Below are 24419 nucleotides of genomic sequence, written 5' to 3'. Positions count from 1 at the left end.
TCAAAGTATTTCAGAAAAAGGAAACAGATACCATCTCATATCTTAAAACCAAGAGTTGTACTATATAGAGTTCTGATTTTAGTGGATTTTAAATCACAAGTGAATGCCCAGAAATGCTCCCAGCTCAGCAAGATAAGTTCTTGATCTGTTCATCCTTTCACCTTTGAAATTTGCAACATTCTTATTGGATTTGACAAAAAAAAAAGAGCTACAAATTTTCAAAATATAAAGCAGTTCAGTGTAGTTCAAAGTATAAAGTAGCACTATGTAATTCAACTCAATTTTCACAAATATTGATCAGAGACTACAACAGTCTTTACAAATTTACACAATTTATACATGGATTCCTGATTTATAATTGATTTGGCTTCTGTAGAGTATACTGCCCTTCCAAATTCTTTAATCATTTAATGTGAATAAAATATTTTCAAATAAAGTAACTAAGTAACTGTGTTTCATTAGAAAGTAGAAGAAAAATATAGTTATTGCTGGTCACTAGATTCTAGGAATTCATGTCTTGATATCAACAAAGATATTTTTCCGGATACCATTTATTTCCATTATCAATTTATTGCCTCTCAGCTCCAAAGCCACCCCTTCTCTCTGTGCTGCAATAATGGAGGTGGACTCTATAAATATTTCTCCTTACCATGTGGTCCTATCTTAGACTTTATCAGCAGAGGGTTCTAAGGGACTCTGAGACGGAAGAGGGAACTCTTCCTGGTTCTGGTGGGCTCATCTTGTGGGGTCTCCTACAGAGTGTGTGATTCTTTTCAGCAGTATTGGTGACAGCAGCAAATGGCCCCCTGACAGTTTCCCTCAACTCCACCTCCTTGGGTGACTTCACAGCAGACTGGCAGCAGGTGGGAACCCATGAATGACTTTTCCTGGCACACTCCCTTCAGGTGGTTGCATCGGAAAGTGCTTCCATTGAAGTACCTTGCCTTGGATGGCTTCCTGGCCCCACTGTGGGTAGCTTGAGCAAGTTGCAAAGTATGGCACTGCCCTGAAAACAGCTTCTTCCGGCACTTCCAAGGTGGATTCCTAGAGAATCCTATTGGTGTGATAACTCAGTTAATCTTCTCTACCATCTGGTGAACCATTCTGTGCCTTCTCCAACCAAATTTGCATCTCAGCCCTGGGAGGGCATGGCCTCTGGCGTGGGTGTTCCACCTCACTTCTAGGAGTGGTAGTTGCTCTCTATATCTACCATTCCTGTATTTTCTTACAGCTTTCCTTCACTCCTATGAGGCAATCTACCTTAACTCCAATCTCATTAATAACTTTTTTTAAATATTGAACAATTCACAAATTTGTGTCATCCTTGCACAGGGGCCATGCTAATCTTCTCTGTATTGTTCCAATTTTACTATATGCGCTGTCTAAGCGAGCACAATTCTTTATATTATACTTTCCCCCTTTAAATTACCGAGCAGTTTTTGTCTTTTTATTGGACCATGACTAATACATCATTAAATTAGTTATTCTTTTTCATTTGCATGGCAACATTATGAATCACTTTGCAATAGTTTTATCTGCTACCAGATCTGCTCTATATTTTATGTTAGGACCTAGACCGTTCAAATCATCTTTTATATTTGCATCCTTTAGTAAGTTTCTGTTTAGATATTTTAGAAGTGACATATCTGTGATTTCTTTTAGAATGGTATGGTTTCAGTGTTATATTTGAAAACTTATGAAGGAAGCCCTTTTGACACATCATTTCATTCTTAGGAACATATTTAGTTTATGTTCTCCAACACCATATAATTGAGAAGGCATAAAAGGGAATCCAAGTGTCTAGACCAAACAGATGATAGTGAAGGGTACAAAAAAACCTGTAGTAGTAAACGCATTGTCATAATCTTTAAAAGTTCATGGAGAAGTAGAGAAGTGTCACTAAATAAAACATGGATATATTCGATCCTGATTTTCAAAGAGGAAAAAAAAGTAGATATAGTTCAAGAAATAAAGCAGGTGTTTTGGGGTAAATTCCAGCAAGGATTTTTGAGCAAATGATTTGAAGGTAAAAGTCCGTGTTCACCATGATGTAGTAACTTGCATTCTCTAAAACTGAGTCATAGCAAAAGAAATTCAACTCCTTTGCTTACAATGTCATTAAATCACAATAATAGTAATGAAAACCAAACTGGCACTATACAGTTTTATATGTATAAATGCAGAATCTAGCATATAGATGGAAACAATCATGTAAATGGAGAATGGAGAAGGGGGGGGGGTGGATTTTAATTGACTTCAAACTCCTAAGTTTTAAAAATTTGATTAGATTACTGAAAAATTTCAGAGGCAGCACTGAGTAGCACGAAAAGCCTGAGTTTTGTAGTTACATAGACATGGTTTAAATCCCCGTTTCACCAGGTCTTTGCTCAGGTAAGTGTCAAACCCTCTATGCTTCAGCTTCCTAATCTAGAAAATGGAGATAATATTGCTGCCCCCCCCAGAGTCGTTTTTATGCCTAAAGAGATCATTGATTTGCAATATTTAGTATAATATCTAGCATACAGCAGGCATTCTATTAGTGTAATGAATATTATTTGGGGCTATTTTGATAGAGACATCCTTTCCAAGCGAAATAAACAGCCACACTAAAATCTGTGACACACATTTCTGTGTTAATTTCTGCATATGATATTTGAAGGGGAACGTTAAAAAAAAATAGAGCATGTCCAAAAATAGGGCAAGCAAAACATTCAGTTTAATAAGCAAATTTTTCTATGTTCCAGACATTGGAATACACATTGGGATGAGAAAAATGACTTATATATGCGCACCTCCAGGAACTCAGAAACTAGAAATGGCACTGGTACAGGCAGTTCAACTGCAATGGACTGAGCATTACAAAAGAAGAAATTCCCCACAATCCAAGAAATAGTCCTGGCAAAAGGAATGGTGTACAGGTAGAAGCCAGTGTATTTAGGAGGATGGAGAATACTTGGAATGAATGGATGACAGGGTGAGCTGAAGAGAGGTGAAGCTGGAAATGGAGACAGGGGTCACTTCATGAAGGGCTTCCTTATAAATCATGCTTGGGGGTTCGGGCTTCATCCTAGAGGCTATGTGGAGTCACTGGAGGGTTTAAATCTAGAGAACGAACTTCATTTTAGAAAGGCCACCATGTGGAGATGGGCTGAAGAGGTCTAAGAGTAGAGAGTGGGAGAAGGAGATGAGTTAGAAGAAAGATGGGAGCCTGAACTAAGGCCATGGCTTCAGGAGTGGAGAAGGTACACAAGATACATTTAGGTGATGGGGAATGGAGATAGTCAAGGAAACATTAAGATTTTAGTTTGGATGGGTCACATTTCTAATGACTACGTGAAGAATATAGCATTTTGTTAAGAAAAATAGCTGCACTTCAGATTTGGAAATGCTGAATTTGAGGTGCCTGTAGGGATTGAAAACTTTAGGACACATTTATACACAAAGGACTACAGTTTAGGAAACAAGTGAAAAATGGAGTTTAGGAAACAAGTGAAAAATGGAGACATTATTTAGGTTATTGATAATCAACTCTAGATAAAGATGTTTCAGGGAGAGTATGTGAAAACATGAAGGGCGAAAGACAAAAGAGTGGAGAAGAGCATTTAAGGGGGTATTCAGATGAAGAGAGCTTCACACAGAGAATAAGAAGAAAAAGTCACATGGAAAGGAGTAAAACTGGAAGAGAAAGTCAAAGAAACCAACACAGGAGAGGACTTCAAAGTGGATGGAGTGGATAATGGCATAAAATGCTGCAGAAGGACAGACGAAGATTAAAGGTTATGCATTGGATTTAGCAATTAGAAGGTTGTTGTGATCTAATAAAATATATAAAAAGATAGCTATAAATTGCAATGTGCTTGATACACATTAATAGCCAGTTCAATAAGTATTAGCATATGAATAATTAGAGTTCTCTGGAAGTGGAATAAACTGAATTCTCTGATACAGGAGTGTTCGGGCAGAGGTTGACCTTCCGTTACAGATACTGTCAAGAGAGGTTTCATGCATTGAGCAGAAAGTTAACTAAATATCCTTGAAAAGCTTTTGTAACTCAGAAAGTCTATGAAACCTAACTAACTCTAATGTAGAACTCAGGAAAAGAAAAGCAAAAAGTTGAATAATTAGGATTCTCCCAAAAGATCAAAATAAAATATATGAATCATAGTATAAAAATGAACATACCTCTAGGAAAACATCTATTAGATCTGAGCTCCATCCAAAATAGGAAAATAGAGATATGATTTTCATGGGCCTATGAATAATTCATTTGAAATGATAACTTTCAATCATCTTCAAGAAGATATGCATTATTTTTTGTTCTTTACAGGAAAAGATATTCACGTACTGACACTGCTTTGTTGTGTTCCTTTACTGTTTCCAATGTTCTACTTAATGCTCTCACTGCTATCTGTTAAACAGAGATAATACATACAGGAGCCCTGCCTTATCCATGGTTCCACTTTCTGCAGTTTCAGTAACCCATGGTCAACTGCATTCTGAAAATTCCAGCAATAAACAATTCGTAAGTTTTCAATTGCAAACCATTCTGAGTAGAGTGAAGAAATCTCATACCATCCCGCTCAGTCCTCCCCAGGATGTGAATCATCCCTTTGTCCAGTTTCTCCATGTTGAATACATCGCCCATCCATTAGCCACTTAGTAGCCGTTTCAGTTATCACACTATTGTCATAGGACCACAGTGTTTATGTTCAAGTGACACTTATTTTACTTAATAATGGTCCCCAAATGCAAGAGGAATGATGCTGGCAATTGGGATATACTGAAGAGAAGCTGTAAAGTGCTTCCTCTAAGTGAACAGGTGAAAGTTATTGACTTAATAAGGAAAGAAAAACAATTGTATTCTGAGGCGACTAAGATCTACAGTAAGAACGAATCTTCTATCCATAAAATTGTGAAGACAGAAAGAGAAATTTGTGCTAGTTTTGCTGAGAGAGACCACATTCATATAACTTTTATTACAGCATATTGTTATAATTGTTCTATTTTATTATTAGTTATTGTTGTTAATCTCTTACTGTGCCTAATTTACAGATTAAACTTTATTACAGGTATGCATGTATAGGAAGAAACATAGTATATATAGGGTTGGGTACTATCCACAGTTCAGGCGTCCACTGGGGGTCTTGGAACATATGTCCTGTGGATAAGAAAGGACTACTGTGTATATAATTATAGACTTTGGTTTTTCCTGAACTGAAAGAATTGCAGTTTCACAAACCTGAGCTTCAAACAAATCTTTGTGTCTCTTGAGTATGCATTAGGGTTATATTTAATCAATTGAAAGAAAGCGTTTGTTATAACAAAAAGAGGCTAATCAACTTGACACTTATATGTGAAATTCAAGGTCTAAATTTACTCTATTTCTCCAAAGGGAATACAGAGAACAGTGGCAAAAAAAAAAAAAAAAAAAAAGAAAGAAAGAAAGAAAGAAAAGAAAATATCCTTATAAGAAGGAATTCTGGAAAGCCACCTTTGCTGCTTTTGAGCCGTGTGGTTCTCACAGATGAAATATCCGTGCAGAAGGCTACCTAATGATTAAAACCTACCTGAACTTCCATTACAAGGATGTGAATGTTTGCAGTCCTCTAAAGATGACGGTAAGAGGTTTCTCCCTCAATTTTTAAGGCTTTAGGAAGAATATATAAATAACGCTTAAATCAGTTCATCTTTTTCTTACCACCTTTTCTCTTAGCTCTATCAAAAGACTGTGTAGTTCTGAGGTGTCCAGCACTTTCCTTAAGCACTTTAGCTCCCATAGCCAGAGAAATAATGAAGGCAATTCAAACTTACAAAAATAAAGGGGTGACTCAACCTCAAGAAAATAAAGATGGCAGCTCAAACTCAAGAAAATAAAAAAGGTGACTCAAAGTCAAAGTCAAGCTAGTTATAGAAATGTCGTTTCACCCCTACATGTTTACATACGCATCTCTAAAAAATACAGACATTTTCTTACATAATCATAATGCCGTATCATGCCTAAGAAAATTATTAATAATTCCTTCATATTATACAATAACCAGTTCATATTAGAAATTCTCCAACTGTTTTAAAATTAATTTTTTACACCTGGCTTGTTCAAATTAGGATCCCACCAGCTTCATGTGTCGCATTTTGTTGTTATGCCTCTTTTGTCTCTTTGAACCTAAAGTAATGATTACCATCTTCTCCTTTATTTTTCTTCATGTCACTAACCTGTTGAAGAAAGCAGATCAGCTGTCCTGTAAAATGTCACACATTCGAAATCTGTCTTCTTGCTTCTTTGAAGTGTTACTAGAAAGTCATTTAAATATAGATTCTTTTGCTTTCTTTACAAGTTCCTTTACATCCCTATTTGTCAGGAACTTGGGACTTCTTTGTAAATAGTAGTGGAAGCCAAAGTCAGAATTCTCTGGAGCAGCGTTTCCCAAACTTGTCTGCGGACCTGGACCTACTACAACAGTCTCCCAGTTTCTCATTTATTCTTTCCTTGTCCTCCCTTCACCACCATCCCCACCCCATTCCTCATTTCCCATGACATCCCACATAATCTTTTAAAATGGAAATCAGACTCCTGTCTGCTTAAATTTTTTCTAATGATTACAACTGGAATACAAGCCAACTGCTATTACTGATCTGGTCTCTGCCCACCTCTTCAACTTCATTAACTATTGCAACCTACCTACCTTCTTTTGGTTCCTCAAACACATAAAAGTCTTTTCAGCTTTAATCCTTTTTTTCTTTTTTAAGATTTTATTGGGGAAGGGGAACAGGACTTTATTGGGGAACAGTGTGTACTTCCAGGACTTTTTCCAAGTCAAGTTGTTGTCCTTTCGATCTTAATTGTGGAGGGCGCAGCTCAGCTCCAGGTCCAGTTGCCACTGGTAGTTGCAGGGGGCGCAGCCCACCATCCCCTGTGGGAGTCGAGTAATGGAACCGACAACCTTGTGGTTGAGAGCCCACTGGCCCATGTGGGAATCGAACCGGCAGCCGTTGGTGTTAGAAGCACGGAGCTCCAACTGCCTGAACCACCAGGCCGGTCCTCAGCTTTAATTTTTTGCCATTGTTTATAGATTCTACCTAGAAGCTCCTCCCTCAGCCGTCTGCATGATGCGCTGTTCACCATTATTCATGTCTCTGCTCAAAGATAACTACTTGGACTACTCAGACCAAACATGCCATCCCCCGTCCACATCCTGTTTTAGCATTTCACCCTATTTACTTCCATGATAGGGCTTATGAGGTCTGTAACTTTCTAATCATTAATATGTATACTAATTAATATGTATATCTCTCGTGAACTTGTTTGTTTTCTTAAGACTTTTCACTACCTGGTATTTGCTATGTATTAATTTGCTTATTTATTGCTTGTCATTTTTAATTTGAATGTAAGCACCATGAGAGCAGGGAACTTCCCTGTCTTGTATTTCCAGTACCTAGAACTGTGCCTGGCACACAGCAACCGCTCAATAAAACTTGCTAAATAGATGAATACCAAAAAAATAGCCAGATTGCTTACATACAGGACAGGCTCCTAGGCTGCAATCTCGAGATGCTTTTCACATTAGGTTAAACACTGCTATTGAGTATATGCTGTAAGAAGGTCTAAGAGAAACTCATAGTTTGTTTTGCTTTAGAGTCAGAATTAATACCCTTCTTCCTATTTCCTAACCATATATTTGAGGAAATAAAATATTCTTTATCTATGTAACCACCTATTTCTTATGTATACCAAACAATCCAACAACAAAATGACTTTTTTTCCCATTGCTCCAAAGCTAATATGCTCTCATTATTTTATAAAAAGAGACAGCTATATGCATTATTGTACATTCACTTAATTGATTTTTCACATGCAGGCACCACTATAGCACAGTTGAATATTTGCAGTACAATCATTATGCAATTTATCTCTCAAGATAGAGGTCATAATTTATTCAGTATTATCCTTGGTAATTATTATTGAGCACTTTAATTTTCAATACTTAAAGGCAAGTGTGTTCTCTGAATCCAACAAAGGAAAAATACTCACTAATAGAGTAAATTAACATAATGGACTCTATGAATTAAGCTAATGACTTGTTTCTAAGTCTGCAACACAAAAACCAATGAAATATAATAGATTAGAAAATCACTGCCTTCACCACTACTGACTGACAAAATCACAAGCACAATTCTGCAATTACTTACTTCCATCAGTAACTTGAATCCTTCTCTTTTCTTGATTTCTTCTACCAGGTACCTAAAAAAAAGAAAAAGCCACAATAATATTTATAATCTGCAATCTAAAAATTCCACGAACATGATTGACATACAACAAAACCGTTATTTCTGTTGCAGAGACATGGTTTAGAAATACAAGGCTTAGAAATAACTAAGGGTACAAATATAGGTAATAAGTATGGATTTACTCATAGACAGATACTCCCAAACCTACTGTAATTCCCTGGGGCCCAAATAAAAAGATATATATATATATATATATATATATTTTTTTTTTAATTAAAATGCATTGGGGTGACAATGGTCAACAAAACTACATAGGGTTCAAGTGTACAATTCTATAATACATCATCTATATGTTGCATTATGTGTTCACCACCCAGAGTCAGTTCTCCTTCCATCACCATATATTTCTTTTGATGAGATGATGTCTATCTCACACGTTAGCATCAGACTTTAACCCCATTATAAAATCCACACAAAGTAGATTGGATGTACATCTCTGACCATGTGGGCTTTACATTCTTATTCTTGATGGGACTTGAGCTTAGGTACTTCAGTCACCTAGCTGGCTTGGAGGGAAAGTTTTTAATGAGTAGTCCTGTTTGTAAGTTCATCCAAGATCAAGGAGGCTCAGTGTCATCTTTTCAAAGGCCAGGACAGAGGGAAGGAGAACTGATTATTGGTATCATGTTAAAGTAAATAGGTTGTAGCCATTGATAGAATGCCTGTGAAGTCATTTTGAATTGCCCAGAAAACAGAATGATCACGCCATAAGCAAAGGGCACAGATACATAAGAGATGGAATATGATCAAGAAAAGACTAAAATTACATTGAGAATGTAGAATAAATTAACACTGGCACCTTTCCCCCAAGCTTGATTATTGTCTATATAAAAAGAGAAGCTCTCTGAAATGGTTGACCTTGAAAACTAACGATTTGATCATGAATGAGCCTTGAAAGGTTCATAACACTTGACCCAATATTTCACATTTGTGGGTCAAATGTAAGGAAGTGATCGCGGTACTGACAAAAATATACTTGCTAGGATATTTACTTTGATTTTCTAAGTAATAGGAAAAAAAAAAAAGAGGAAGGAAGGAAGGAAAAGAAGGAAGTGAACATCACTTCCAGCAAAGAGGACTGGCTTTGAAAACTATGGTCCAGTCATATGGAATTATGGTATAACCATATGGAATGTGATCATGTCACTAAATTATGTATATTTAATTAATATTTAAGGACAACAAAAAAGGCTCTTCTTGGGCCTCAATTCCCTTACCTGTAAAACTGAAATAACGTAATCTGCTTTTCCAATATCAAAAGGTCGTTGTAAAAAAATTATGAGGTATAGAATCTGTGAAAATGGGGGGAGGGGTTATCATTATGTTCATTTGCTAAAGGCCATTCTAGAATGTGAATATGGACTATACCAGTTCATGGAACTCAGTTCTTTTTTCCCAAACATATTTATATAGTTTTTTCACAAAAGCCTAAATATTGTTGTTGAGCATACATATTACATCATCTTTGAATTATACAAAATCTTATAAAAATTCTATCATTATAACTAGATAATATAGAGCTTTTGTTTTGAGCAATAATACTGTGACCAGAAACACATACAAACACACGCAAAGTATTTGATAGTCTACATACTCCTTTTCCTGACTATTTTTTCAGGAGATGTTATGTAGCTGTAAAATTTTGAAACTTTAGCACACAGACTAACTTTTGGAAAAAGAAATTCCAGTGGTTAATAAATATCAGAAAAGATGCTCAAGATCTCTGGTAATCAAGGAAGCGCAAAGTAAAACAATACTAAACCATGTTACTCACGTGCTACGGTAAACAGATTTGAAAGGAGACAACACCTAGGACTAGTAAAAATGTGACAGAAAGCTGCTACAAACCTTTTAAAATTAATAATAATCATATTTCCTGAGGCAGCAAACCACTTTTGAGATGCTGATCAGGAAAAATATCATCACTACTAAAGACATATGTGTGTGCATATGTGTGTGTGTGTATGTGTGTGTGTGCGTGTGTGTGTACATGGGAGTTTGTATATATACACATATATATGTTGTATACATATATATGTGTATATATGTACACAAACACATACATATATATGTATAGACACGTTATTGTACCTAAGTCGATGTGTGCATGTGTATGTGTGTATAGAAAATAACCAGAAACAAGATTAATATCCAGAAATTGGCAAATGGTAAAATAAAATACATTATAACAACACAATGTAATGTGATGCAGCTATTGAAAAGAATGGATTATATCTACCAGATTAAACCACAGGGATGCCTATGATATATTAATAAAAAGTAAAAAGCAAAGTAAATATGTACTGATAAATATGGATGATAGGATTCCACCTTTTAAGAAATTCTATATAAAAAAAAAGGCAAAAGCAATCCCTATCCACAATTTTATGTGATCACGGAGTAAAGTACAGAAGAATACATAACAAATAGTTAATGCCCACCTAAGGATGGAAAAGACAGGATGCAAAGGTGAGGTAGAGATTATTCACTCTTTTTTAGTATTTCTTTGCAAAGTTTCATAGATGCGGATACTTGTGTAATTTTTGAACAGGATTTTAATAAAAGATAAAATGTAAAGCACAAAACAAAATAAATAGACATATACAATCTCTATCTACACACAAAAAGCTTGTGGACCATCTTTTTCTCACCTTCTCAAACAGAAATGTCTAGGCAATCTGTTAACTCAAAAGCCACTGCCACGATTTCATCCCGAAGAGGCCAAACTGATCCTGGACACCCTAAGGCTATGGGTCTCCAGAAAATAAAGCTTTGCATCTCCAGAAATCCTGGGAATGACTCCAGAAGGTTCTACTTGTGTAGCTAATCAACTTTGTCACTAGGCAAATTCCTTAGCCTCCCTGAGCTGGCCTCAGTCTCCTCATGCATGTAATGAAGATGTGAAACTAGATTGGTTAAATCCTTCCCTAACAGGTTATGACTGTATGAAATTTACGCACATGACCTATCATCTCAATTTAAAATATTTCTGTCTAACTGGCTACAGCTGCTCCTGGGAGAATGGCATCCTAAACCAGCTGAATCATTTCAGTTTAAACTCTGCTTTTGCTAACCATGCAGACATGGGCTTTGTTTCAGGGGCAATGTCCTCACTGCAATCACTCTGAGAACCTGTAAAGCCCAGAGTATCACTCCAACAGAGTCGAGGCTAGTAGAGGTGATTTAGGTGAAGACTGACTATTATAACAACAATAAAGGCTTCTGCCAGAGTTCCCAAACCACGCTCCATGATACACAGTCTCAGTAGTTTTCCCACATAAAAGGGTTACCTTGCCAAATAAATTTGAGCCATGTTGGGCATATCAGTTAGATTGCTGTTGTCTACAATGAGAAGTATGCTTAGCTTAATTTATAAGGACGTTCGTTTATTGAGCTGGTTAGATGGTTTAATACTGTCATCAAGAACTAGGCATTGTCCATCTTTTCAGCCCACCATATGCTCAGTGTCAGTGAATTCTGTCATGTCAACAACATCACAGCTCCACACATCACATCCTTACATAACAGCGTCTCAAGAAGAAAGAGAGGAAGCTGGAGCAAAAGCATTTTCTTTCTCTTCATTTCTCTCTGTTTAGGTAAGAATATTTCCCCAGGAAGACTTCACAGGATTCTTCCTATATCTTATTGACTAAAGTTGAGTCATATATCCACTCCTTAACTAATTGTTGGCACTGGGGATTAGGTTGGACCAATGTCCCCAGCTAGAATATCGCTACCTAAACAAAATCAAGGTTCTGTTGGCAAGGAAATAGGGAGAATGGTTGTTGGGGGAACAATTAACAGTGTCTGCATACTGGTTAAGGCAAAGTTAAAAATGTTTTTATATCACAAGCCCCCTCAGAGCCTTTAACGTGCTAATGAACACTGAATCTCCAAGAGAGGAGTACTATAGTATAGGTATCATTTCCCAGGGATATTTGACTAGGAAAACATTTTTTGGAAGAACATTTATTACAATCTTCTGGAAGTCTATTATCCACAAAGTGTAATTTCAGAAATGCAAATTTACAAAGGCCTCTTCTATAGGGTACCTTACCCTCTTCTTAAATAAATGCTTAAATGAAATGAGCTTGGGGAGGAAACAAAATAAAGTTTGAGTCACTTCTGCCTACATTCATAGGGATGATTTATTCTTTACAACTTTTCTTTTTCAATATATGGAAACAGCCTAAAGATAAAATACATTTAAAAAAAAAAAAAAAACCACCAACTATTCTTATCTGATGCCAGCCAGAAAAAGATGTACATTGAGTTTTGGGACATAATATAAGAACCATAAACCACTTGTACCAAAAGGCATCCAGGTAAATAGGTTCAGAAAGCAACAAAAGTTTCATAAAACTCATCACTCTCCTTCCCACTAATCTTAGCAGAAAAAAGAGAAAAACAAACAAATAGACAAACATTAGCAAGCATTTTCACCAATCCTACTGGGTAAAACAACTCATTATATTAAGATCCTGGCTTGATTTTGAGGCATATATTAATGACTGTCTTGCTCTAAAACACTTTCTCTTCCTTTGTTTACAAATGTGCTTCCAACGTTAGAGACCCTCAACTCTCTGACTTGTTACATGAGTTTATTTAATATTTTTCTTGTCACTTGTCCTCTTGCAGGACCTTCTTTCCTTTCTGGAAACAGCCCTTCCAGTCCCTTTCCCAATTCACCAGCCACTTAGTGTCTCCTGGAGCACTCTGGACCAAGTTTCTCTCCCCGTCTCATCTCCTTATTTGAAATTTCTTCTGATGCATGGAGCCTCGGAGGACTCCTGGGGGTTATTTTCCATCTGCTTTCTGTATGCTCTGCATATATTAAGACATACTGCACGGCTTGTGTGAGTCATCATGGACATTCTCCTGCAATTGTGATTTAAAAAAAAAATTACCAATATAAAAAATTGAGAACGTTGTCTCTGCCATAGTCTTCTAGACTCTCTCCCTTTTGTCACCTAGAGAAATACACTAGCACAAAAGTGCTATTGTGTAACTGCTCACCTTTTCCATACTAACAATATACCCCTCAGTATTCATGCAAGTCGATGAAATGAATTCCATCAGAGAGATTACAGAGATTGTGTGTCAAGGGAATAAATAAATGATACACTGGAGAGTTAATAAAGCACCAGAATGGGAGTTCATGAGCTGTTTGTTTTGTTGAAAAGACTTATACACATGACTCTTCTTGGATTCGCTCTAAAAATTACCCCTTAGTGAATATCCATTTAACCTGAGTGTCATAACAAAGGCCTAGAACATGCCTTCATTAACAGGCAGCCCTGGCTTTTGTGAAAGATTTTCTACTTTCCCAGTCAGAAATCGGAGACACACAATTGCCTGCCTTGTGCTGGAGGTGGCAGTTTTAAAATCTCCACCCTCTAGGTTTCAATGAGCCTTAAAATCGCATATTACTTTCGGTTCCCAACGCCAGGGTTTTCAAACAACCAGAGGAGAATGCCAGTATTTAGTCATTAATATTTCTTGAAAGAAGTGTGCTCTCGTCAACTGGAATGACAAGGGTCAAGTGGAAATTTGGACAGCCTTCAAGATCTTCCAAGTAATATGTTTTTCCTTCTTGCTGGATTTCTGACAACTTATAAAATAGGAATCATTGTCCTCTTGAAAATGGCTGTTCTTGCTTTCCCAAAGGAAGAGGGAGAGAGCTATCTGATCAGGGTGATGGCAATCCACTGGTACATCAAAATTTGGTCCTTAAATTTCAAAACTAAGCTCCATTTTGATTCAGGAACATGGAAACATTATTTCCATGGAGTCAGTGCAATCCTTACTGCAATATGCCAGGGGAAGAGCTGCACAGCGTTTCCAGTATTTAAGAGACCTGACCGAGGGCCTAAGTGTCTTCCTGGAGCACTCTGGATATCTTAGCTAGGCTGGGCTGCTAATGTGCAGTCCTTACAATAACACAGTCTTCATTTGCACCTTTACTTTGCTAGAGTTCTTCTCTACTGAAGGACGTTGTACTTCCTGGAAATAAAACAGTATTGCTCAGAAATTACAGAAATTATGCCAAGTGGAACCTTCTGCCCACAGATGAGAATCATTTTTATTGGCTCACTCTTATTATGAGGAACAGCATGAAAGAGGAGGGATTATTTTTTAAATATTTAAATATAAGTCACAGAGTCTGCAGAGTGCTCACTGAAATGTTAATCCCATTCAATCCAACTCCAACTAGACAAACATTTATAAACAATCAGTGTTGTTGAATTGAATTGAAATGTTAACAGTTATTCTCCTATGATATTTCTCTGAAAAAAATTAGAAAATATCCTTTGACTATAAATTAAATTCCACCCTGAGATGAATGTTAACTTTATAATAAATAAATAGGATTATCAAATATTTATATCTAGCCTGTTTCAAGATACCTGTCATAGAATTACTTAGCAGCTTAGGTAAAATAAGGAAGAGATTCTACCACACTTAAATAGTATGAGAAAATACACAGAAGTGAACAGAGCTTTCTGAACTTTTAATTTAATGAGTAACTATGGATATTTATGGTACATACTTTTATTTTTTCACCACTGGGTAGTTATCTCCCTACTTCTGACAAAGGCATTTTAATTCTACTTCTACTAAAGGCACACTCCTCACCTAGTTTCAGTATATAATCTATAGGGAATTGACAGTCTCCCTAGTGCCAAGGGAGGTCATGTGACTCAGCATGACCAATAAGAGTATCACATTTCCCTGGCAACAATGGCTGATTCAGAAATGGACATTTGCCTCATCCAGAAATAATTGAAACTTTCTTCGGGATTGTTGAGAGAGGAGCACTCTCTTATTTTGACCTTGAACTTGAGCCTGGGAGGATATAGATCTGAAACTCTTGGGAGCTACCTTCCTACATAAGAATAAACTCAACATGAAGGAGAGCAGAGCTGATAGATGGAGAGAGATTGAGGCCTCATAATATTGTTTAAGCCCGTAGAATAAGCCATTCCAGAAGTCATCAGTACACTAGCTTAGAAGTAACATGAGATGATAAATGATCTTTCTTTGTTTATAATACCTTGGGTGAAGGTTTCTGTGGCTCACCATCAAAAGAGTCCTGATACAATATTTACAGATTTTCCAAACTATTTCTTAAGCCATAATCACCAAAACTGCTAACTTAACAGTCTTCTGAAAATGCCAAAGCCATTTCTTTCCCTGTCTTTACATCCAAGCCCTTTGCTGTGTAACTTTGGAGTTCCTGAAAAATGGCAGAATGTACTTCCCGCCTCTTGACATAGAGCTTGGCCATGGCATTTGCTTTGGCCATTGGAATGCTACTAGATATGATGCAATCAGGACGTTAAATTGGGCTTGCCTTATTATAAGGTGCCTGTCAGCCCCATTACAAGAACACACTCCGCTAGCCTGCGGGTCCAAAGAAGATGCAAGACATGCGGCGAGTAGACACAGACCCTTCCCTCCATCCACAGCCACCATAGTATGAGATGAAGCCACTCCCCCCAACTTACAGAACTCTTAGAATAAATAATTCTTTTAGACACCAGGTTTTCAGACAGTCTGGAGTGATGCGAAGATCATCACTGTTGCATAGGGTCACACAGAACATCACCCTCACAACTCTCAGTATACACAAAAGAAACAGTTTTAAATCTCTAAGGAGACACTTCAGGTCTTTGCAAGTGAAATGTGAACAGGGAGTGAAGGAGAGAGGATCCAAACCAGACATCACAAACCCTGATGCCTGCAGTGGCCAAGCAAGTGAAACACTAATAACTTAAACTCATATAGCATGTAGCATGGGCCAGGCCCTATTCTGAGTGTCTACGATATCAATTCATTTAATCTACATAACAATTATTTGAGTTAGACGCTGTTGTTATCTCTACGTTACTGGGATGAAACTGAGCTAGAGAAATGTGAAGAAACTTGCCCAAGTTGCATAGCTTGTAAATGGTAGAGCTACGTTAGAATCCACACCTCTATGCTATAGTAAAATAGGCCAGATGAAAACCAGGACGAAGTGGAGGGGTCTGTGCTTCTCCGGAGAGTCAGGCGTCAAGACCAGCGGCCTGTCACCGCGTGCGACAGAGAGCATTCGGATCTTTCCACACAGTCTAGACTTTTGACAAATCTCTCTATTTTCAAATGTTTTAAATGTTTAAATATTTTATATGTTTTTTTTAACACCACAAAGGTTAACCCTATGCAGCTCAGGCCCAAGAAATCACATTTAAAACTAAATGTGGTCACAGCGTGCCCATTGCACCCACTGAGCCAAGCTTAGCAGCAGAGTCCTGTTAAGGTGGCAAACGTCCAGCACCTGTATCTCAAGAGCTTTGAAAGTGGTTTCGAAAGCTTTGTCTTTAATGGAACAACAGGACAAGCAACAAGGCGCTGCTCTATTACGTTTACGTTTATGCCTTTGCACCAGCCCCAGATTCTCAAGACCTGTTTTTTTTGGGTCCTTGAAGTCACCATGATCTGTCTCATATCTGGAAATTTCGGTCTGGTGTTCCCTCTGCCTGGATAATTCTTCTCTCCTTTTTTTATTGGCTCTTAGTCGAATGTCACTTTCCCTAGGAAGCCTCTGCCCGTGCCCTTCAAGAATGTGCTAGAGAATCTTCCTGAGTGGTCTGAGGTACCATGTACCTCCCCTTACCAAAAAGTAGGTTCACCTGTATTTTGTCTGCTCTGGCACCTGAATGTATCTCTTACTAGGCTAGGACCCTGGAGGGCTTTGTTTATAGTTCCTCATACATAGAAGATACTAGAAAAACAGTTATCAGATGCAAGAAGGAAAGCACAACTGAAAGGACATGTACAGACCATGCAAATGTTACTTTCTTTGAGTCTATTGCAGACATACATGAACACACACACACACACACACACACACACACACACACACACACACATACCTAGATAAAGCAAGAGCACGATTAACTCTTTCTTCAAGGCCTAATGTGCCCAGGGCCTTCCAAGTCATCCAGAACTTGAATGCATCAGCTCTCCTGCTACATTGGATAGACTTGTCTCCTGTGTCATAGCTGACATCATAGAATTTATCCTGCTGAAAGAGGTAAGATGCCTTGGCAGAGTAGCATTTCTTAAGAAGATCCTTTTGGGGGAAAAAAAAAAGAAAAGAAGAAGAAAGAAAGAAAGATCATAAGACTGTCCATTTTTAAAATACACTCGATTTTGAAAACACACCCACAGATATGACCTATATAATATTCTAGTACTTTGTGCCAATGGTGTTTGGTCTCATTCTACGACTGCCCTACATCAGAAGCAATAGGTATGCATTAACTTGGAGACACAGATTATCCATTGTGTTTCTAAAAAAGAAAAACACCCCTCAGAGTTCCGAACACTAAGTCCATCCTCAACCATTTCACTGATGAGTACCGAGAAGTTTTGAGACATCAAGGTGGGCCAGTTTCTCAAGATGAAAAAAATTGTCTATAACTCACTCAGCCCTCAGAATGCAAAATAAATAAATAAATAAATAAGTAAATAACCTACCATTTTGTATATACTTTATACAATTTCACAGGCAAAAAAACAGTAAGCTTTTAAAAACTTTTCAATTCATATCCATATTGAAAAGGCCAGAAGTGACAATAACTCCGATATAAAAAATCCGAGGAAAACTATGGAAGAGTTACACAAGCACCAACAAGTTTTAACCACCACAAAATATCAGCTACAATTCCAAAGACTTTTTTGAGTTGGTCTCAGATGAGTTTTATTTGCAACCAAATTCAATTTGCATTTACTGACCGGTTATTTCTCACCAAGCGGTGGACCAAAATTCACCCTGTTTATTACCATTCTAGAGTCTTGGAACTCAAGCTATTAGAGTTTAAGCCCTGTTGCCCTCAATGTCATTTCATGTCTACAAAATCCTACATGTTCTAACCTGTCCTTCATAAGCCTCATAATTCCCCGAGCATCTTCATTCCCAGAAAATACCTATTAGAACTATCTGCCCCAGCAGCATAACCAAACTACTCAATGTGCCTTAACCACTAGATCATGCCCCACCTGTATCTTTGCTCACACCATTTACTCTACTATGTCTCTATTTTAATATAATATTTGACACATTCAAAAGACTGTATCAGCATATTTATAAGTTTTGAAGTTTACTAACACCAAATATAGTCTTCCCTCTTTGACTAGGTCTGCCCTTCCTTTGGGTCTCATCTCAACTTTTGCTTCCCTTCCAAGTTCTTTATCTGCCCATCCCTTTGGACACATATATTCCTTTTATATTTGGCTGCATTTGTTGGCTTTGCTCCTGCACTGCCCCTACTCAATGAGCAGTCTGCATGTATTCTCTCCACGTGTGGCCAAGTAGGTTCTTGAGGGAAGGAATCATTTCCTATTCATGTCCACAACCACAGAGCTTAACCCTAGATTGGGCACAGAGGACCCTCACTAAACAATTCAGTGATGATGAGACTTCCCACATTCCATATCCCTCTCACATTCCTCTGACATACAGTACAATCAGAATAAACACATGTCGCAAGTGAAACATCAAAACAAAGCTCCAGGAAAATAACTAAACAAAATAGAGACAAACAATCTTCCAGATGTGGAGTTCAAAACCCTGGTTTTTAAGGATGCTTAATGATCGCCATGAGAACCTCATAAAGATGGAAATAGAAAACATAAAAATGAACCAGTCATAAACAAAGAATACAATAACTGAAATGAAGAATACACTAGAAGGAATCAACAGTAGATTAGATGAAGCAGAGGGTTGAATCAGCAATTTGGAAGATAAGGTAGCAGAAAACAACCAATCAGAATAGCAAAAAGAAAAAACAGTCCAAAAAAATGAGGAGAGTTTAAGGGGCCTCTGGAACAACATCAAGTGTACCAAAATTCACATCATAGAGGTACCATAAGGAGAAGAAAGAGAGCAAAGAATTGAAAATTTATTTGAAAAAATAATGATGGAAAATTTTCCTAACTTGGCAAAGGAAATAAATATACAAGCCCAAAAAGCACAGAGAGTTCCAAACAAGATGAACCCAAACATGACCACACCAACACACATCGTAATTAAAATGCCAAAGGTTATAGACATGGAGAAAATCTTAAAAGCAGCAAGAGAAAAGCAGTTAGTTACCTCTAAGGGAGCACCGATAAGACTGTCAGTTGATTTCTCAATAGAAACTTTACAGGCCATAAGGGATTGGCATGAAATATTCAAAGGGATAAAAATCAAGGATCTACAACCAAGATTACTCTGCCCAGCAAGGCTATCATTTAGCATTGAAGGGCAGATAAAGAGCTTCCCAGACAAGAAAAAGCTAACAGAGTTCATCACCACCAAACCAGTATTAGAAGAAATGTTAGAGGGACTTCATTAAGGAGAAGGAGAAGAAGAAGAAAATAGATCAAAATATGAACAATCTAATGTCAATAACTACATATCTATCAACAATTATTGTAAATGAATTAAATGCTCCAATCAAAAGACATAGGGTGGTCAAATGGATAAAAAAACCCTTACTTATGCTGCTTACAAGAGACTCACTTCAGATGTTAAGACACACACAGACTGAAAGCAAAGAGATGGAAACCCATATTTCATGAAAATGGAAATGAAAAAAACAAACAAACAAAGAGCTGGGATAGCAATACTTATACCAGACAAAATAGACTTTAGAACAAAGACTATAACAAGAGACAAAGAAGGACCCAGTAATTCTACTTCTGGGTATTTATCTGAAGAAACCCAAAACACTAATTCAAAAAGATATATGCATCCATATGTTCATTGAAGCATTATTTACAATAGCCAAGATATGGAAGCAATCTGAGTGTCCATCAATAGAGGAATGGATAAAGAAGAAGTGGTACATATATATAATAGAACATTACTCAGCTATAAAAAAGAATGAAATCTTGCCATATCTAACAACATGGATGGACCTGGAAGGTATTTATGCTGGGTGAAATAAGTCAGAGAACGACTAATGTCATATGATTTCACTTATATGTGTAATCTAAAAAACAAAATAAATGAACAAACAAAACAGACTTATAGATACAGAGAAAATTTTGATGGCTGCAGGATGGGAGAGGTGTTGGGGAGATGGGTGAACTGGGGAAAAAGATTAAGAGGTACAAATTGGTCGTTACAAATAGTCATGTGGATGGAGGGCATTGCATAAAGAAGATAGCAATGTTGTAATAACTATGTATGGTGCCAGACGGGTACTAGATTTATTGGGGTGATCACTTCATAAGTTATATAAATGTCTAATCACTATGTTGTATACCTAAAACTAATATAATACTGCATGTCCACAGTAATTGAAAAATTAAAAAAATGAAAGTGAAGAAAATAAGAATAAAAAGAAATCTCAAGATATCACATTCCAAACAAAAGTATGTATTTGCTGTCTTAATAATAATATTGCCTTGTGTGAACATTAATCTAGATATAATGTGTTCCATTATCATAAATCATGATTTTATATTATGTAACAAGTTATATACCAACTATATCCAAGAACTCTCACTCATGCAGCAGCCAAAATAAACTGAGTATAATATAATAATGAAAGGAATATCAGCAAGCTTTCAGTCTGACTCTGATGGATATTAATGGTGGACATTGGGGAAAAGTAGATTGCTCTGACCTGAATATTGAGGCAGAAAAGGCCCCTTACTCTTAAAGCTACTTTAATTCTATCAGCAATTTCTCAGCTCTGATCACAGATGCCACCACTGCATGCATCTCCCTACCCTCAAATGTCAGGAAATTTGGCTTTTGTTTCCATAGTAACTACAGCCTGACCATACATTATAACATTAAAAGGCCACTCGTATATTTTAAGGACAAAGCACGCACACACACACACACACACACACACACACACACACAGTAGTATCATGATTGTAAATTTACTGTCATCAACCATGGAAGATTCAAAACCATTCCCAAAGCAGGTGAACTTTGGACATATCTTGGGAAAGTTTTAGTGACTTATGTTGGTGGTTGAAAGGGAGAGGAAGCTCATTCATTATCAGAAGACAAATTGCATCATCATAGGCAAATGGAGAAGAGGAGGGCCACGGAAACATAGCAGAATGAGTGATGTCCTGCAGCAGTGACACTGTTAATTTCATTGCACTGAAAAACCCTCCTGCCTTGGGAAGGTTTCATAAAGAACACTGAGAAGCTTGGGATTTCCTTTATTGAAAATAAATTAAAATTTTTCCCCAAAAGTTTTTGCTTTGCATTTTGATTTATATTTTATATTAAAATTGATGTGATGTCTTTAGTTTAAGACACATCAACCAAGGGAAGATGCTCAGATCTCCAGAGAAAACATTTTGGAATAAATATAGTAAAAGTTAACATATTTACTTTTTAAATGTAAAACACTTAAATAGCCATTATTGTGCTATCAAAAGCCATGTTGATCTTGCTCATCTTTACACACTTAATCCTAGCTAGCCAATAAATATGAGTTATGTGAATGCCAGAGACAAATGTTCAATGAGAATACAAAGTGCTTTATACATATTGTGATACCATCTCAAACAGTTTTCAGGAATTAGTAGACAATGTATTAGAACTCTCACAGTAGCAAATGAAAGAAATGCAATCAAAGTAGCCTAGGCAAAATGGGGAATTTTCATAGGTTCCTATTTCTAAAACTCCGGACATATAATCTTCAGGCACAGTTGGATCCAGGATTAAATGTGTGATCTGTCTTTCCTCTTAGTTCTAATTTCTTCTATATTTGCCTCACTCCCAAAGCAGAAATCTGGTAAGAAGCTTGGGACCTAGAGCTTCTGGTGGGGCATGTGAGCATCTCTGGAGAGAAATGGGAAAGGGAAAAGAGAAAGCCTCAGCCGGTAATGCTACCGAAGCAGCGAGACACCGTTCTCCCCCCACCTCAGTCTATTATCTAAACCTCCCGCTGTCTAAACCTAGTGGGAAGTCAATTGGTAAGGGAGCCTGGGAAATGTGTTTTTCAGGAGTCAGGCCCTTTCAGAGCAAGGCAGAGGAATAAATTACACAGTAAAGAGAAACAGACATATGACAAGCACACTACATAAGTAGAGAAACCACAACTTTCTTCTTCACTCTTTGTGTTCACAACACCTAACCTAGCACATAATAAAATGGCCAGAGCCAACATTTATACAGTTCTTACTATGTGCTAGGTACAGTATATGTATAACCTCATTTAAATCTCAAGTTCTATTATTTTTGTCAATGTCATAGTACATGTGAAGAAACTGCAACACATCAAGATTTGGTAATTATCTAAATTCATGTACCTAGGAAGTGGTAGAGCTGGGTTTCAAACCAAGGCTGCTTGAACTCAGGGCCTGAACTCTTTACCCATTATGCTCTACTCTCTCCACAGTGGGTACTTCAATACATATGGGAGAGAATGCTCCATAAACACTCATTAAGAGGTTTTGAAGAGGTCGGTGAAAAGGGAAAATGGCAACAGAGAACACAATGAACTGAAGGTCAAAACAACTGACATCCTGTTTCAGGCTCTGACTTTGTTCCTGTAAATGTGACTTGTTAGTGGTAATATCTTGTCTATGAAGCATTTTGAGATATTTCTAAATACATGTGACCCTGGTGATATTTAAGGATATCATTAAAACACCTCATGAATCAGAAGGCTATATATTTTCCTTCTCAAGATTAGTTAAATCATCTTTGATTTCTACAGGCCAGATCAGATTCTTGTGGTTTCTTTCCCAGGAATCAGTGACCGTATGGGCCTACTTTAAGTCCTCACTCTTTGCAATCATGTTTTTCAGCTTACCAAACAAAAGCTACCAAGAATTCTCCCCATATGGCTCTTCCCATATTCTGTCCCATATCACCATTATTCACATGGAAGAAATTGTCCAAACTAAATGCATTAGAAAATGGGTATATTAACCTTCTAACCATTCATTCCAAAATTATGTGTTGAGGACCTATTTTTTAACAAGCACTATGACGCTAGGAGGTGGGCATGCAACCCCAATGGAAGTACTACCCATCTAGGCTAACATTTGTGGATTGAATTTAGGTTGTGAATGGCAGAAAAGTTTGGTTGTAATCTAGAATATACTCATAAAAGTGAACTTTGAAATGATTATACCTTCTGATATTGGCTTTATTTATTTATTGAGTGAACATTTTGAGAACCTTAACATATACCAAAAGCTGTGCTAGGCACTGGTGCTGTAATGAAAATAAGAAAGTCACTATCCTTAAGAAGTTTAAGATGAAGATAGGGACAGAAAAACAGACAATTAGAGTACAGTGCTAATACAGGAGAAAGAACGAAGTCTAAGGGGCATGAAGAGGGGTCATCTTTCACTGACTTAGAACTGCTACAGAGGGCTCTTCAAACGAAGAAATGTGTCACCTAAAAGCTGAAAGATAAGGAGTAGCTGAGTAGGAGAAGAAAAAAAATTGAATTAAATCAGTATGACTGGGGCTAAAGAATGACGTAGGGCATAGCTGGGAAGGCTGTAAAGATAAAGAATAGCCAAGATGCCGAGGACGTAAATGCCACAGTAAGAATGACTGTTCATGGAATTTCCACAGACTCATATAGATATTACAACTTCAGCGTCATTATTTTTCTGGCAGAAGAAAGTGAGAATTAGCAGATGTGGATTCTGCTTTTGATTTAGTCACTTGCTGTCAGAGCTCCACGCAAGCCACTTAACATCTTGGGCTTCATTTTTCTCATCTACTTAATGGAGATAATAACACTTGCTCTACCCACCATATGGGAATATTGTGAAAATCTTGTGAAATAATATTAACTAAGAACACTTCTCAGTTTTCAGCCAAAATCCTCCTGATACTCCTTCTCTCCTACATATTCCTGTACCTCAACCCCTCACAGCTGTCAACGCCCTTTCCTCCTTAGATTAACTTCTCTTCCCAGGCAAACTGCAGAATGGGATGCTAGCTATAGATTTCCTCACTTTTTATGAAATGAATATATTATACTCACCCACCACCCCTTTTCAATGGGATGTATCTGCCAGTAACCCTATAGAAACGAATACAAGAAATCTTAGAGCAATAAGAAAAATTATCCATGGTCTTCATTGCCCCAACTGGAGCC

At 37.2% G+C, this 24419-nt stretch overlaps 1 protein-coding gene and 1 non-coding gene across 2 annotated transcripts in view; both read right to left on the bottom strand.

Annotated features, from left to right (window-relative positions):
- Nucleotides 1-24419, bottom strand: part of GADL1 (glutamate decarboxylase like 1) — a 157753-nt gene that overhangs the window by 55718 nt on the left and 77616 nt on the right. The window contains exons 12-13 of the mRNA XM_033132691.1: nucleotides 17205-17404; nucleotides 8188-8239 (exon numbers count right to left, since the gene is read on the bottom strand). Coding sequence (XP_032988582.1) covers nucleotides 8188-8239; nucleotides 17205-17404 — 252 coding nt within the window. The remainder of the gene's footprint in view (nucleotides 1-8187; nucleotides 8240-17204; nucleotides 17405-24419) is intronic.
- LOC117037346 (U6 spliceosomal RNA) lies at nucleotides 1290-1394 on the bottom strand. The gene has a single exon (XR_004425496.1). It is a non-coding gene; the product is annotated as a U6 spliceosomal RNA (small nuclear RNA).

Source organism: Rhinolophus ferrumequinum, chromosome 17 (genome assembly GCF_004115265.2).
Source record: "Rhinolophus ferrumequinum isolate MPI-CBG mRhiFer1 chromosome 17, mRhiFer1_v1.p, whole genome shotgun sequence".
Taxonomy (NCBI): domain Eukaryota; kingdom Metazoa; phylum Chordata; class Mammalia; order Chiroptera; family Rhinolophidae; genus Rhinolophus; species Rhinolophus ferrumequinum.
This window is presented reverse-complemented; position numbering and strand designations above follow the sequence as displayed.